The sequence below is a fragment of the Anopheles merus genome, chromosome 2R (genome assembly GCF_017562075.2).
Source record: "Anopheles merus strain MAF chromosome 2R, AmerM5.1, whole genome shotgun sequence".
In the NCBI taxonomy this organism is placed as follows: domain Eukaryota; kingdom Metazoa; phylum Arthropoda; class Insecta; order Diptera; family Culicidae; genus Anopheles; species Anopheles merus.
In genome coordinates this window covers 18,186,822-18,201,640 of record NC_054082.1, presented here as the reverse complement: position 1 = coordinate 18,201,640, position 14,819 = coordinate 18,186,822, and the positions used below count along the sequence as shown (strand labels likewise).

Genomic DNA, 14,819 nt, shown 5'->3' with positions numbered 1-14,819 from the left:
GTAAACCACTTTTGAGCGAGTTGAGTGTGAATACGTAAACATTTTGACTAGAATACTTATAATAATTATTCCTAAAAGGTATAATTATCCTTTTCCACTTTTACACTACCGGTAATCGTTGCTTTTGATGGTTAGTTGGTTTAGAAGGATACGAATTGAATGTAAGAAGCCAAAGAGTCAAAAAAGGACAGCAATGAAAGAAAAATCCGAGGGTTCGTTGCTTGCCGTCCCGTTAAAGACTTAATAAAGAATCACCTTCAAACGTACAGCAGTGCGAACGGACTCGATGTAGACTCGTAATTATTGATTGTGTTCTTTAGGGATGGACCGGGACGATGAGTTGCCAAAATTTACCCACGTAACGGGTTGAGGAACCCTACCCTTTGCTAATCTTTCCAAACTTAGCGTCCTCTGTTCTCTGATAAGCACCCTATCGGCGATTTCCTTGCCGTAGATTTCCAACCACCATCCGCAGTCATTAGCTTTGCTTCAGTTCGGTCGGAAGTATCGGAAGCGCCACACATTCGGTCGCATTATGTTTGTGGCTACGCTGACGCTTCTAGCGCTGATCGCTTCCGTAGCGTTCTACGTGTACGTGGAACGGTTTAGCAAAATTCTGAAGCACAGTGGCAAACTTGGAGGTCCCCGTGCTTATCCACTGATTGGTAATGGGTTGCTGTTTGCTGGCAAAACGCCCGCCGGTAAGTAACGCGTGCAGCTACAAGGTTTGGAGGATATCTTATCTAGCGGGTGAACTTTGCGTTTGGCCGGAAAGGGCAGATTAGCGGTTAACGTTTTTTCGAAGGGGTTGTGAACTTTGACCCTCTGTGCTGTGTTGCTTCATTAGACAGAGTGCCTAGCATGTGTTTCTAGGGACTTATCGAGCGCCGTGTTTTTTGGACAGAATTTTTGCAGACCGTAGGACGCCTCATCCAGCAGTATGGCAAGTGCTTCCGGATTTGGCTCGACACGCAGATGCTGATCGTGATTACGGAACCGAAAGATGTTGAGGTAAACATACATAGAAGAAGACAAATTTGCCCTGTAAAGAATGTTGAACTTCATCATGTCGATACTTCCTTCAGGCTATTTTAAGCAGCAACAAGTACATTGATAAATCGATCGAGTACGACTTCATCCGTCCCTGGCTGGGGGAAGGTCTTCTCACCAGTACCGGGCGCAAATGGCACACTCACCGGAAGGTGATCACGCCAACGTTTCACTTCAAAATATTGGAACAGTTTGTGGAGATATTCGATCAGCAGAGCAGCACGTTCGTGCAGGTGCTGGCGACCCATGCCGCGTCGGGCGACACGTTCGACATCTTCCGGCCGGTGACGCTGTGCGCGCTGGACGTTATCTGCGGTAGGTAGAGAGATTAGCGGGTGAAAATCGTACGGCAAGGTTTGGCACGCCGTGATTGTTTTGTTTGTTTTATGGTTTGTTTATCAACTGTCCACCGCCTAGAAACCGCCATGGGTACGAAGGTCAACGCACAGCTCAACACGGAATCGGAGTACGTGCAGGCGGTAAAGGAGTAAGTGGCGGTCGTCCTATGCCTTAGATCGACTTGTTGATGCACCTTTTTCCACCCTTGTTCCGCAGCATCACCAACTTGGTGCAGATTCGATTGTTTAACTTTCTGATACGGTATGAGATTTTCTACCGCTTCTCGGCGAACCGTCGCAAGCAGCTGGAAGCGCTCAAGGTGCTGCACGGATACACGGACAGTGTGATTAAGAGCCGCCGGGAGGAGTTGAACCGTGCTGCCGGGAGCGGCAAGAACACCGTTGTCAACGAGAACGAGAACGAGCTGGGTATTAAGAAAAAGATGGCCTTCCTGGATATGTTGCTGCAGTCGAAGATCGATGGCCAACCGCTGACTGATTTGGAGATACGCGAGGAGGTCGATACGTTCATGTTCGAGGGGCACGATACGACCACGTCTGCGATTAGCTTTTTGCTGCAGAATCTAGCAAAGCATCCCGTCATTCAGCAGAAAGTGTTTGATGAGGTGAGGAACGTTGTAGGGGATGATCGTACGCGCCCCGTTACCATAGCGATGCTGAACGACATGCACTATCTGGATCTGGTGATCAAGGAGACGCTTCGGCTGTACCCGTCGGTGCCAATGTTTGGGCGTAAAATGATGGAAGATGCTGAAATAAGTGAGTATTTGCCGTTTAAACAGCAATCGTTTGCATTATAATGTTAAAACTAACATCCTACAGATGGAAAAGTGTTTCCCGCTGGGTCGAATACGATCATACTGCCGTTCTTCCTTGGCCGCAATCCCGAGTTCTTCCCAAACCCGGAAAAGTTCGACCCGGAGCGATTTAACGTGGAAACGTCGGCCGAAAAGACGAACCCCTACCAGTACGTGCCGTTCAGTGCCGGGCCGCGGAACTGTATCGGGCAGAAGTTTGCGGTGGCGGAAATTAAGAGTTTGGTGAGCAAACTGTTGCGCAACTATGAGATACTGCCGCCGGTGGGCCGGTACGATGAAACCTTTATTGCCGAGCTAATCCTGCGGCCTGAGAAGGGAATTTATGTACGATTGCAGCCACGCGTGTACTAGGAGCGGTGCAGGGTGATGGTTGGTCGTTGAGAGTATTAAGGGATGGATAGCGAGCTTGGTAGAATAAACATTGTAAAACAGAGCCAAATGGGGTTAGAGTTAACAATAGATTTTTAGACGCAAAGTTGAATAAACACTAACACATTTGTGTAAAAAATACTCATTCGATTCATTCGTGAGTCTCTCTTCATATACCATGAGTATCTACGAAAGTGCACGACGGTATGATAAACCCATTGACGGCTTTCCTAGCCTTGACAGTGAACTTCGTCCTGAGGTAACTGTACAAGCAGCGGATAGGTTTGGCGCGCTTCCATCAAACCGGTAGGGCATAGTTAGTGGACCATGAAATCGTTTCTGCGCAACCATTCCGTACCCGATAACCAATGATGAGGTCGTTAGGTTGGCAAAGCAACTCGTACTAGGAAGTTGGAATCATTTTCCGTGAAACGACGTATGGGCGGTATGGATGAGCGCACGATCGTTCATTAGGTTAGTGATGTTCGTTCATCGATTCAACAGTTCGTTGCGAAGTGTTGAACTCAACATTTCAATGTTTCTTTTTTATAGATTGTAATATTTTTTTAGTTTTCGGTATCTCCGCGGAATCGGTTACATACTAATACGGATATCCAATCCCGTTCAGTGTGTTTTTGACAGTGCAAAAATGCAATCTCGTGCCAATAAAATGTGGATTAAAGGCGAACTAATCCAGGTCAATTAAGTGTGTTGCTTATCTGATACCGTCAAGATATTGAATTGATGTGTGGTCCCCTATATATATATTCTCTATCTAATCATTCATATTCTGTACTACTTGATAACAAGCACATTCAGTGGGATAAGATACAACTTGCACAACCGTACTTCAGCTGAGGGTCAGTTTACCAACACACTTTCTGTGGGAAAGTTTCGTGTGTTGACGGGATTAAGCTTTTAGGCAATAGTTCGCCAAAATGTTTATACCATTCGTGTTATCCTTTGTAGTGCTAGCCCTGTTACGGTATCTATTTCATGACTGGTCGCAGAAGAAATCGGTCAGCATTGCGGGACCGAAGCCGGTTCCAGTGCTGGGCAATGTGCTGATGTACGCGGGCAAAAATCCTTATGGTAAGCAGTCCCGAAAATCGCTAAAAATCACAAACCAAACTTGATCTTTTTTTTTTAATTAATGCTTTGCTTTATTAGTCAATATTGAGATGAACCATCTAGAAACATTATATAAAACTTGGTGGTGTGCCTGAACAGATTAACCTTTAACCCTCTACCTAATGACCGTGCCTCATTGCATTGTTCGCGGCTGGTCGGTGCACTCTGAACCGGTGCAGTAAAGCCGGCCCACAAAATAATCTACAAAACCTCCATGGGGATGATGGGAGGGAGACTCCTTACTAATCACTTGTAAGCTTTTTGAACCGTACGCGCGCATGCGCCCGTATGGCGGTGCACTTGAGCGAAGTGACTGGTTGTTTGTTGTGCTGATTGTTGTACCTACTGCGCGAGTCTGTCTCTGTGTGTGTATGTGTGTGTTGGTGTGCTGACCGGCCGCGAGATCAATGAGACGTAGAATCCGGTTTCGCGATGCCGCTGTTGTACGCGCACGCGGCATAGCACGCGGCGTTATCGCGCAATTATAGCGCAGATGTAATAGTGGCGTACAACCAATGAAACCTTTCACACGCACACACACACACTCACTCACAGCACTCGATCGATAGCGGGGTTAAAAACATTACATTGGATGGGTGTTCAGTATGGTGTTGTTAGTTTTTGTCGCTAGTCATCCACAGCATCACGTCTCGTGCGGACCGCAGTGGTGATGGTGGTGGTTGTACAAATTGGGCTCGCCCTTCTGGTGCTGATCCTCACGATCAACTATCTGCTGGTGCGGCAAAACATAAAGTATGGCAGACACATCCCGGGACCGGTTCCGCTGCCGATAGTGGGCTGCTTCTACCTTTACATTAATTTAAAGCCCGAAGGTACGCGACGGTTGGTTTGGGGGATTGGTGGAAGAAGTTTCGCATCTTCATGTAGTTTTAAAAGAACGGACATGGGATGAATGCGGAAGCTCGTAAGGAAAGAAGTTCAGAACAAAGGGCAAACTGGAAGGTGTGTCTTTGGTAGCATCATCAACATCAATAGCAACATCAACAGTTCTAGTGCGTGTGCTCAGTGAGGTGTGCAAGTGGGGCTTGTTATCACGTTGCAAGGCAAATAGGCCTATAAGTTAGCGCACACTCGTGGCATAGAAGCAGTTTGATTGATGGTGTTAGGTGTTGAATCATTGATTGTGTGTTTGTTGTTTTTAGGAACTTGGTCATTTTTATAGAACAACATTTCCAAATCTGTTGTCTTCTGCAGCTTTAGCAGTCTTTTGCAGTTCCCTAAGGGCATATTTGAACAAGTATTTTGTACTGTATCTTCCTCCAACCAGACATCATCGACTTCGTATCGGACCTGCGGAAACGGTACGGCAACTTGTTCCGCGTCTGGATCGGCAATCGGTTAGCGTTGTTCTGCACCAACGTGAAGTACAACGAGACGGTCCTGAGCAGCCAGAAGCTGATCCGCAAGAGCGAGCTGTACAAATTCCTCATCCCATGGCTGGGCGACGGGCTGCTGCTGAGCACGGGCCAGAAGTGGTTCAGCAAGCGCAAGATCCTTACGCCCGCCTTTCACTTCAAGATCCTGGATCAGTTCATCGAGGTGTTTCACAAGCAGAGCAGCATCCTGGCGGACCGGTTGCGGCCGGCAGCGAACGGACAGCTGGTAAACATCTACCCGTTCGTAACGCTGGCGGCGCTGGACATCATCTGCGAAACGGCCATGGGTACCTCGATCAATGCGCAGACTGATGCTGATTCGGCGTACGTGAAAGCGATCACGGAGCTGAGTCTGGTGCTTACGGGCAGGTTCGTGAAGGTGTGGCAGCGTGTTGACTTTCTGTTCAATCTGTCTCCGGACAAGCGACGCCAAGATCGGATCATTAAGGTGCTGCATGATTTCACCACGAAGATCATACAATCGCGTCGCCGGGAGTTAATGGAGCAGGGTGGTAGTGGTGGTGGAACGGTCGAGGACGAAGATATGGCCGATTTGGGGACGAAGCGTCGGATGGCCTTTTTGGACGTGTTGCTGCAGGCCACCATCGATGGGCGCCCGCTGACGGACAGGGAAATACAGGAGGAGGTGGACACGTTCATGTTCGAGGGACACGATACGACCACGATTGCCATATCGTTCACGTTGCTGCTACTAGCCCGCCATCCGGAGGTGCAGGAACGGGTGTACCGGGAAGTGGTGGCGATAGTGGGTAATGATCCGGCCACACCGGCCACTCACCGGAATCTGCAGGACATGAAGTATCTGGAGCTGGTGATTAAAGAATCGCTTCGTCTGTATCCGCCAGTACCGATAATTGCCCGTCGATTCACCGAGAATGTTGAGTTGGGTAAGACAAAGCCGTTGAGTGCGGTTCGGGATGAGCTGGAAGTATATAATACATGTATCAATTTTCCATTCCCCTTAGGAGGAAAAGTAGTACCGGAAGGGTCCAATTTTAATATCGGCATCATGCATATGCACCGCGATCCTACCTTGTTTCCCGACCCGGAACGGTTCGATCCTGAACGGTTTGCGCCAGACCGAACGATGGAGCAGTCGAGCCCGTACGCGTACGTTCCGTTCAGTGCTGGACCACGCAATTGTATCGGTGAGTGCCGTATTGGGAATATCGTACTTTGTAACAGGTGATAATTAATTATTTTTGTTCATATTTCCACCCAACTACCTTCGCTTTAGGTCAAAAGTTTGCCATGCTGGAGCTGAAAAGTACCGTGTCGAAGGTGATTCGGCACTTTAAACTGACTGCAGCCGGTCCGGAACCAAAGCTAACGATGCAGCTGACGCTGAAGCCACGAGACGGTCTGTATATTGGATTCGTTCCACGTGGATAGTGGACGGTGCTGCATTTCTACACAATCGCCGGGTGCAACCGTCTTTCGACAGCCGGAAGATAAGAGGGACAGTGAAACGAGGGAGTTTTTGTACACACAGATGGTCTGTGTGCTTACGTGGGAAGTAATGTTTGCGCTAGCGGTGTTTTGATTATGAGCATAAAAATAAATTATTTGTGAAAAACATTTTGTTTCGTGACTAATAATTGGAAGGAAACTGATTGAAAATGTTATTTTTTTTTCTTGTACCCTTAAAACGGACCATTTAACGGTCGAGTGAAATGTTTCACGCAACATTTCAGTGCGAAACAATTCCGAATGATGACCTCCAGCTTGACAGCTGTCAGCTCGCTTCGCATTGAAACGCCCAGTGTGTACAGCGCCAATCGATTGCTGGCGATTTGTAAACAAACTCCACGTATCAATAACAACAGCCTGCGCTGCCGACAACTTTACAACGATGTGCAATTAAACGACCAAAAACGATGCTTAAACAGTTAATTCCTTTAGTATGCCTTTTGGGCTACTCGCTAGTGTCGTTCGCAGTGTTTAACAAAGTGTACGAAACGTCACAGCAAGTAATCGACGAGGAGTTTCATCTGCGGCAAGGGGATCACTACTGCCACGGCCGGTTTCAAGTAGTACGTGCAAGAAAGCTTATCCTTGTTATCACACAACATTAACCCTGTCTCGTTGTTCTTCCCCTACAGTGGGATCCCAAAATAACCACCTTCCCCGGACTGTACCTAGCGTCCGCGCTTGTGCTACGCCCTCTCGATGCCTGCTCGGTGTACAATCTGCGGCTAACGTCCCTCATCGCGGCCATTATCAACGTGGTGCTTATTTACAAGCTACGGCAGAGATTCCTCAACCAGAAGGGATACACAACACTGCTGCTAGAAACGGCATCCCTCTCGCTGCTCCCTCCGCTCTATTTCTTTTCCCACCTGTACTATACGGACGTGATCTCCGTGACGGCTGTGCTGCTGCTGCTGCTGGCTAGCGAGCGGCGGCACCACAATTGGGCCGCCCTTTTCGGCTGCTGTGCCGTGCTGATGCGTCAAACGAACATCGTGTGGGTTGGGTTTGTGTGTGGCTCGCGGGCGATTGATTTGCTCGTTGCCCGGGGAAGTGTAAGCCAAACATTGCTCTCGCCCAGAAAGCTGTTCCATACGGTTGCGGATATATTGGATCGATTATGGGCGTACGCAATCGTAATGGTCGGGTTCATAGCGTTCCTAGCGTTCAACGGCTCTATCGTGATAGGTGACAAATCGGCCCATGAAGCGGCCGTACATTTGCCACAGGTAAGGAGAGGGGAGAATTTTACTCCCGTTGTATAGAAAGTAATTTGTTCATTTTTTTCTATTTCAGTTGCTCTACTTTGCCGTCTTTTTCATGGCATTCAGCAGCTCACTGGTGCTTCCCGCCATTCGCTCCATCTTGCGCGCGGTATTGCGCAAATGGTACATCACTTTGGTGGTGTGCGCAATCATCGGTGCGATCGTGCACTACAACACGATCGTACATCCGTACCTGTTGGCTGACAACCGCCACTACACATTCTATCTGTGGAATCGTTTCTTCGGACGCTGGTGGTTCGCCCGGTATCTGCCAGTGCCATTGTACACGGTCGCCGGTTGGCTGGTGTGGAATGCAAGCATGCAGCACCAGTCGTACGGATACAAATTGCTCTGCACCTTGGCTGTACTCGCCTCGATAGCGCTACAGCAGCTGCTGGAGGTACGATATTTTCTGCTACCCTTTCTAGTGATGCGACTGCTGCGTAAAGGCGGTACGGCGAGAGGTGCGCTAGCGCTGGAATTGGTGCTCAACGTGGCACTGAATATTGCTACATTTGCGCTCTTCTTTCACAAGGAAATCGTGTGGAAGAATTACGCCCACGCGCAGCGACTCATGTGGTAAGTTGGGTACAGCTTGGGTAACATGGGACATTTAAAGCGTTGCATTTAAATGATGGTCAAAAGTCTGATTAAGAATTAGGAGTTCTTAATTTCTCGAAACAATTGGAAGAATGGATTCCAACCTGAGTCAAGTCTAGCAATAAATTGCAGCTGTTTTCAGCAATGCGAACGTACGGTACAGCTGTGTTCAAAACGTAAAACATTGAAAGAACGTAGCTACTATACAAAAAAGATATAAAAAATGAGCTAGTTTACCTTGCCAAATGAACTTTAGTTTAGCAACTGCCGACGTTGACGTTCCCGGCAAAGGGCACACCCCGAGTATACGAGCAAACGCGTCGAAAACAATGCGCCCGAACGTATCGGTCCCCGATGGCTAGGAAAACTGTTGATGAAACGTGAAATGATTTAATGAGGGTGTTTCTTCTGCCAAAGAAAGCTCATTCTCCTGGTTGATGGAAATGCTTAATACTGGGCGGGGTAACATTAGATCAACAGCTGAATAAGCTAACCACAGAATACTTTATTGCCCGTTTTATTCGGAATTATTAAGCATGAGCCAACCCGCCGTGCGGACAGTGGGGCTTGTTCGGGGGAGTTGTTAGTAAGTGTAACTACAAGCTGTTATTTGTTTCCGGCTGTTTTCCCACGTACAAAAAAAAAAAACCAAGTGATCAGTTTCCTTCCAGGGCAATTTGCATCCCGATCCGAGCCATTTGCAGGAGCCAGGAAGGGAGCTTGATCTCCTCCCAGGTAGCGCGTAAAACAATGTACGGGAACTGAAAACGAAAGCAAAACACAGACACACACACACACACGCATAAATTAATTGCTCATAATCAACACACACGACACCATCGCTCCATCGCTTCCGGATGTGCCTAGGGCGGGTGCTAGGCAAGGGAAACATATTGCAATACAGTTACTATTGCGCGCTCTAATTAGGGATGCATCTTCATACAAACACACACGCCCACACTCATACACACACGCACACGCACGTGTCCGTCGGGGGACATTTCATCATCAACCAGTTGCTCCTGTCGCTCTCGCTCGCGCTGCTTAGAAGTTAAGCGAGGCCGGCAGGGCACCATGGTACGTGATCTTGGCGTCCATCCATTTCGTGTGTATGAGTCTTTCCAGCGGTGTCGAGACCATGTCGTCGCGCTTGCGGTCCCCATCCTGGTCGCCGTTGTCGCCGCCGCCCTCGTCCTGCCCGCGGTTATCGACGGTCATCGAAAGGTAACAGCCGGCGCAAGTGTAGTAATGCAGCTCGAATCGCTTCTCGGCGTGGTAGTTGCGCAGCAGCTCGCGGTTTGAGTTGAACAGTACGCCGTAATGGCCGCAGCAGCAGCTTACCCAAACCGGCGTGGCCGGCGTTTTGAGCCGTGAACCGGGCATGCGGGAGGCGGAGCGCATGGCTTCGTTTTCGCCCTCCCAAACAAGCAGCCCGATTGCACCACGGCTCAGGATTCCGAACTGCGGCACGGCCTGCCAAACAAGAGGGAGAAACATCGAGCACATAGATCAGCATGTTGAGGTGGTGAGCCGGCCGATCGTCGTGACCGTACTTACATAATGATCCTCATCACCGACGTACACGACACCGTTGTGTAGGTACGGTGTAGCACGCCCCGTCAGCAGCAGCGTGATCACGTTCAGCGAGCCTTCCTCGTGCGGTCCCATCAGATGCGCACCCTTCGGTGCGTCCAAATCGTTGCGCATGTTCTCCATGCCACGCGTCAGCACGGCACTGTACAGATAGAGCAGCGTTCCTGGGCCTGGGTTTTCTGTAAACTATACAACCAGACCGTGACATTTGAATGCTTGTAGTGTAGTCTCGATTTCATCCCTTTACAGGTCCTAATTTCATTTTCTTTCTTTAAAACACACACACACACATGCCGACATGGAACGGCCCCGCCGGCACACTTACGTATGGTAGATAGCGCTTCATAAAGATTTGCAGATCGTCCAGCTTGGTAAACTCGAAGAAGTACAGCTTCTCCGTCACGTTGTCCTGAAAGTACACGTGGCTGTGCGGGATGTGGGACGCTTCCCCCGGCAGCGCGACGATCGCTTTCGCCTTCTCCCCAATGTTCCACAGTATGTCCGACATGGCGGTGTACAGCGACAGGGCCTGTTCCGCCTCGTTCGGCTTCAGCAGCTCCTCCAGCGGGACCGATTTGTCGCGCGGCTTGTTGTCGAAGATGAACTGCTTGATGATGTGCGCCTGTATTACGGACTGCATGCCGCGCGTTGCATTTCGCGGTGTGCGCAGCCCGTACGGATATTCCTGGGATAGTTGAGGGGGATAGTAGAGGGATTAGCAAACCAGCGGCTGTATGGAACGGGTGTATGGAATGGTACGTTTACCTGGTTGGCGGGACCGAACGTGAATCCGGTGCGTGTCCATTCGCCGCGCGGTGGACTGGCTGCCGATCCGAACACCGTTTGCCGTAGTTCCTGATAAGGAGAATGGAAGGAGCAATAAGTTTATTAACTGGGTTAGCAGTTTCACTTTAGAGTTTGGTATTTAAAGCTTGAGTCAGTGTATAGTGCATGTTTCATTGTAATATCAAATGTGTTTCTTCAGGACAGAAAAGGAAGAACAACCCAAGCCAGGCCGCATAGGTTATTGCAAGACTTAAAAACTTTTTAATTTTTTTTTACTTTTGCTTTACTTACTTTAACTTTTTTCCTCAAATATACAACTTCAAACGGTGCAGATATTTTGGTAAAGTAATAAAACTATATGTTTTGTTTTGTAATAGAACAAAATTTCATCTTTATACCTCCGGGAAAATTGGGATGTTTTTAAAATAATTCTCATTTTGGCACAACAATCGTTGTTGGTCAAGGCCTGTCTGTACCAATAGTGAGTGGGTTTACCTTTCAGTGACTTATTTATTACCCATAACAGGAAAGTCAGTCCTACGTATGGAGGAACAGTTCATTCGGGGCTTGAACCCATGACAGGCATGTTGTTAAGTCGTACGAGTTGACGACTGTGTCACAAGATCGGTCTAAATTAAAAATAATAGAACAAAGAAGTATGCTCCACAAAACATTCTGATATGATCTTATAATGGTTAATAGACAGTCTTCTTTTTAAATTAAAAAAGGTTCTAAACGGTCGTATTTCTTACGCTTACTAGAAAGAATTAGATTTGAAAACATTTCAAGTCAACACACATTCAAATATTCTGAATATAGTGAATATATAACCATCATAAAGGGGAAAACTCGATAAAAGAGCATTACAAGATCACCTGGGTAATGTATTATAAATATCAAAAATACTAGTAATAGTTTTTCATCAAAAGAAAATCATCTAATGAACTGTTGTTTGCGATTCTATATCATAAAACATGTGGAATCCACAATATCATGTGGAATCTGTAAATCTCGGTTTTTAGAGAAATTGCCCTGGATGTAGCAAAATGCCATAAAATCTCCATCTCCACTTAGTAAAGCAAAAAGTTTCATAAGTAGAACGAATGACAATTGCAAATAACTTCTAACAAAAAATAACGACAAAATCTCAGCAAAATTTTCGAGCAATTTTTCGTTATCCATCCATATCCCCATCGATTAAATCTGCTTGTTAAGACAATCGAGCAGGATCGATCTAGTTTTTTTAACAGTTAGGAGTATGGATAAACAATTATGGAACTCGTTATGGATTTGAATCTTGTAGGGATGGAGTCTTTATAATATGATGAGTGAAACTATTAGTGACCAAACATGCAATTGGTAATGCATTAAGAAAAAAACATCAATGCTTCTGTACTGTTGCTGAAGCTTGTCATGGCTCTTTGAAACATGCCCCTGTTAGGATGAGAAGAGAAGTAGTATCTTAAATATTTCGCATTTACAACATACTGTTCCACAGACACTTTATTGTAAATATATTGCATGATTTTTCCAAAATATTATTACTTCGAGTACAAAATGTTCTCTAAACATTGTCCTTTAAATTTTGTTCACGATTGTTCACTTTTAGTATTGAAGTTGATTTTTTTATGTTGTGAAACACTTACAAACTTGTCCTTACACTTGCTTAAAAACACAGACAAAAGAAGAAAACCAAACTGCATCTGATACTTACGATCGCTTCATCCATCGTTATGGGCCTTCCGCCTACAATTTTCAGTTTTGCCATCGTACAGCCTTTGGTGGTAATTTAACGTTCACACTTGAAGAAAGGTTGCAGGAAAGTTTTGCTTCTGAAACAGCTAAAGTAATTGCACTGAATAGTAGAAAACAGAAGCGTTTCATTATTAAATTCAATGAATTCCGATAATTGCTTCATTATAATCCAATTTATCGTTTCTAGTTTGTGAATTAGTAAATTTATAAAGATAGCAAACTTTTGCCAAACAATCAAAAACACACACACACACATATTAGCTTGGAGCAACGGTTGCCGGGTGCACACGCGTGTCGACCTTGCAGCTGTTTTTAGTTTTTACTATCAATCGCCTGGATGCCGACGCCACATAAATCGCTACACTCAATCACATGGGCAAAAGTGCCCCATAGCGCCGGAACTCTGCCGGCTGCCGGGAACGCCTACAGCCGAGTTATGCAAACGATAGACACCACTTGACCGAATGCGTGTTTGGCATGCATCGATTTACACCTGTACGCACGCATCGTTACACCGTTGGCGCGTTGTCTGAATCGGTTCGTTTGGTTTGTTGTGTTTCTTTTCGTTTTCAGATTTTTCCAGCCAAGTCTGGTAGAACACAGTGCCGCTACGGTACGGTACGAGACGGTCATAAAATATGCCACCCGTCAACACCCGGCGGCTTCCCTCGCTCTGGAAGCTCTTTTGCAGTCAATCATTTCAGCTTTTCACCTCGCAGGGTGTTGAGAAAGGTGCTAAATAGCTGGCAGGAGAACTCGCACACTGGTAGCGATCGATCGGTGCAAAGTGACTTTCAGCAGTTATGTTTGCAATTGAGACAAACACACGAATTATAAGTATATTTATGAGGTGAATATCCAAACTGTAGCTACAAATGAGCAATTGAAACAGTTTTGTCCGATTAGAACAGCCTCCAGGCGTTACACGCGATCAAGCGATCCTTCCTGCGTTAGCGTAACGTACGCAGCCAACAGGCATACCGTGTACGCAGCCAACATGCTGAAGCGTGTAACGCCCGTTCACTATCCAAACGCATGTTCGACACCACAGAGCGAGAGAGCTGCTCCTTTTTCTCCACCATCCTCACACATACACTAGAAACACTTAAACACTTCAAACACATACACACCCACCGAATGAGGCTCACACAACACACAAAACCAACCACCACAGAGGGGATCGCGTCTGCGTGTGAATTGATTCGCGTGCCGGCGCAATACTGGATCCTGGTCCGACCCGTCCGTCCGGGGGGGGTGCGATTTCCGTTCGCGAAAGTCGCCCACTCACTAGACGGCAGAACCGTTTCGACCCGAACCGCTGCTACTCAAACTCAAACGGCTGCATTTGCACCCCATGCACGGGTATCGAACCACTGGCACTAGCACGGACCCGAAACCAAACCGTGACGAACGACTTCCAGCTGGCGAATGAATCGAAGTGAGCATTGGGGCAATCGTTTTATGTGGCTACTTGTTAGCTGCTTACAGTGGTAGGCTTGTAGGCTGCCGCAAAGGAGAGCGCGGGCTTGGGGGTAGTGTATCTGGCGGTGACAGCGATGTTGGAAAGTTGGAACGGTGTTGCTGCCAACAACGGTGGGGGCGCTCGGAGGGTTTTGGGAGCTGTTTGCTGAATTTGATGCGCCGCGCCATAGAAGTGGTGCAATAAACACGCTCACGCCATTCCCCGGGAGCCCGGTTTGTTTGGGGTGTCTTATTTAGGCTTCACACTCCCCTTGCCCGGCGGAAGGACGGGGAGCCGGACGGGGGGGGGGGGAGGGGGGCAGTGTGCTGCATGATTGCTGCATACCGCTGACGGTTGGGTGTACTTCGCTTGCCACGCGGCGTCAAGGATTTTCTGGTGCGCTTGGTGTTTGATGGGGGATGTTTTGTTTTTATTATTTTATTTCCCCGCTTCTTCCATTTATGCGCCTTCGTGGTGCTTTGCTAGAGGAGAAAAGGCGTACCAAAGGAAATGTGGAAGTATTCCCATATCCTTAGGACGTATGAGGCGATCGTTTGGAAGGATTTACTGCAATCATTTACACAAATTTTGAACTACCATTGAACCCAGCACACTTAAAAGTCTGCTTTTAACTAATCCTTTAGTGACCGTGGAATAATCGAATCAATAATACCTCCCCTCCGTCAGCTGATAACTGATTAGGGTGTACCGCGGGTTCTTCCGTTGCAGTAGCGGCTCTTGAT

General features: G+C 47.4%; 3 protein-coding genes across 5 annotated transcripts; 2 read left to right on the top strand and 1 right to left on the bottom strand.

The window, feature by feature from the left end:
- The first annotated feature begins 472 nt into the window (after positions 1–472).
- LOC121590248 lies at positions 473–6,715 on the top strand. The gene is made up of 10 exons (XM_041909732.1): positions 473–701; positions 905–1,011; positions 1,086–1,365; positions 1,468–1,537; positions 1,606–2,168; positions 2,232–2,575; positions 4,359–4,560; positions 5,016–6,032; positions 6,111–6,293; positions 6,383–6,715. Exons 1-10 carry the CDS (start codon positions 536–538, stop codon positions 6,535–6,537), a joined length of 3,087 nt encoding a protein of 1,028 aa, XP_041765666.1. The 5' UTR covers positions 473–535; the 3' UTR covers positions 6,538–6,715.
- Positions 6,716–6,945: 230 nt separating this feature from the next.
- On the top strand, positions 6,946–8,842 carry LOC121588117 (putative Dol-P-Glc:Glc(2)Man(9)GlcNAc(2)-PP-Dol alpha-1,2-glucosyltransferase). Its single transcript, XM_041905740.1, has 3 exons — positions 6,946–7,178; positions 7,248–7,844; positions 7,912–8,842. The coding sequence occupies exons 1-3, from the start codon at positions 7,023–7,025 to the stop codon at positions 8,461–8,463; spliced, it is 1,305 nt and encodes a 434-aa protein (XP_041761674.1). The 5' UTR covers positions 6,946–7,022; the 3' UTR covers positions 8,464–8,842.
- A 103-nt stretch (positions 8,843–8,945) lies between these two features.
- LOC121588118 (inactive ubiquitin carboxyl-terminal hydrolase MINDY-4B) lies at positions 8,946–14,051 on the bottom strand. Of its 3 annotated transcripts, none has more exons than XM_041905743.1 (6): positions 13,741–14,051; positions 12,574–12,714; positions 10,839–10,928; positions 10,399–10,758; positions 10,038–10,259; positions 8,946–9,953 (listed from the first exon to the last, which is right to left on the bottom strand). In XM_041905743.1, exons 2-6 carry the CDS (start codon positions 12,625–12,627, stop codon positions 9,525–9,527), a joined length of 1,155 nt encoding a protein of 384 aa, XP_041761677.1. In that variant the 5' UTR covers positions 12,628–12,714; positions 13,741–14,051; the 3' UTR covers positions 8,946–9,524. The 3 variants fall into 3 exon arrangements, with proteins under 3 accessions (XP_041761677.1, XP_041761675.1, XP_041761676.1); XM_041905741.1 differs by having other exon boundaries at positions 13,745–14,051; XM_041905742.1 differs by having other exon boundaries at positions 13,749–14,051.
- Between the last annotated feature and the right edge of the window lie 768 nt (positions 14,052–14,819).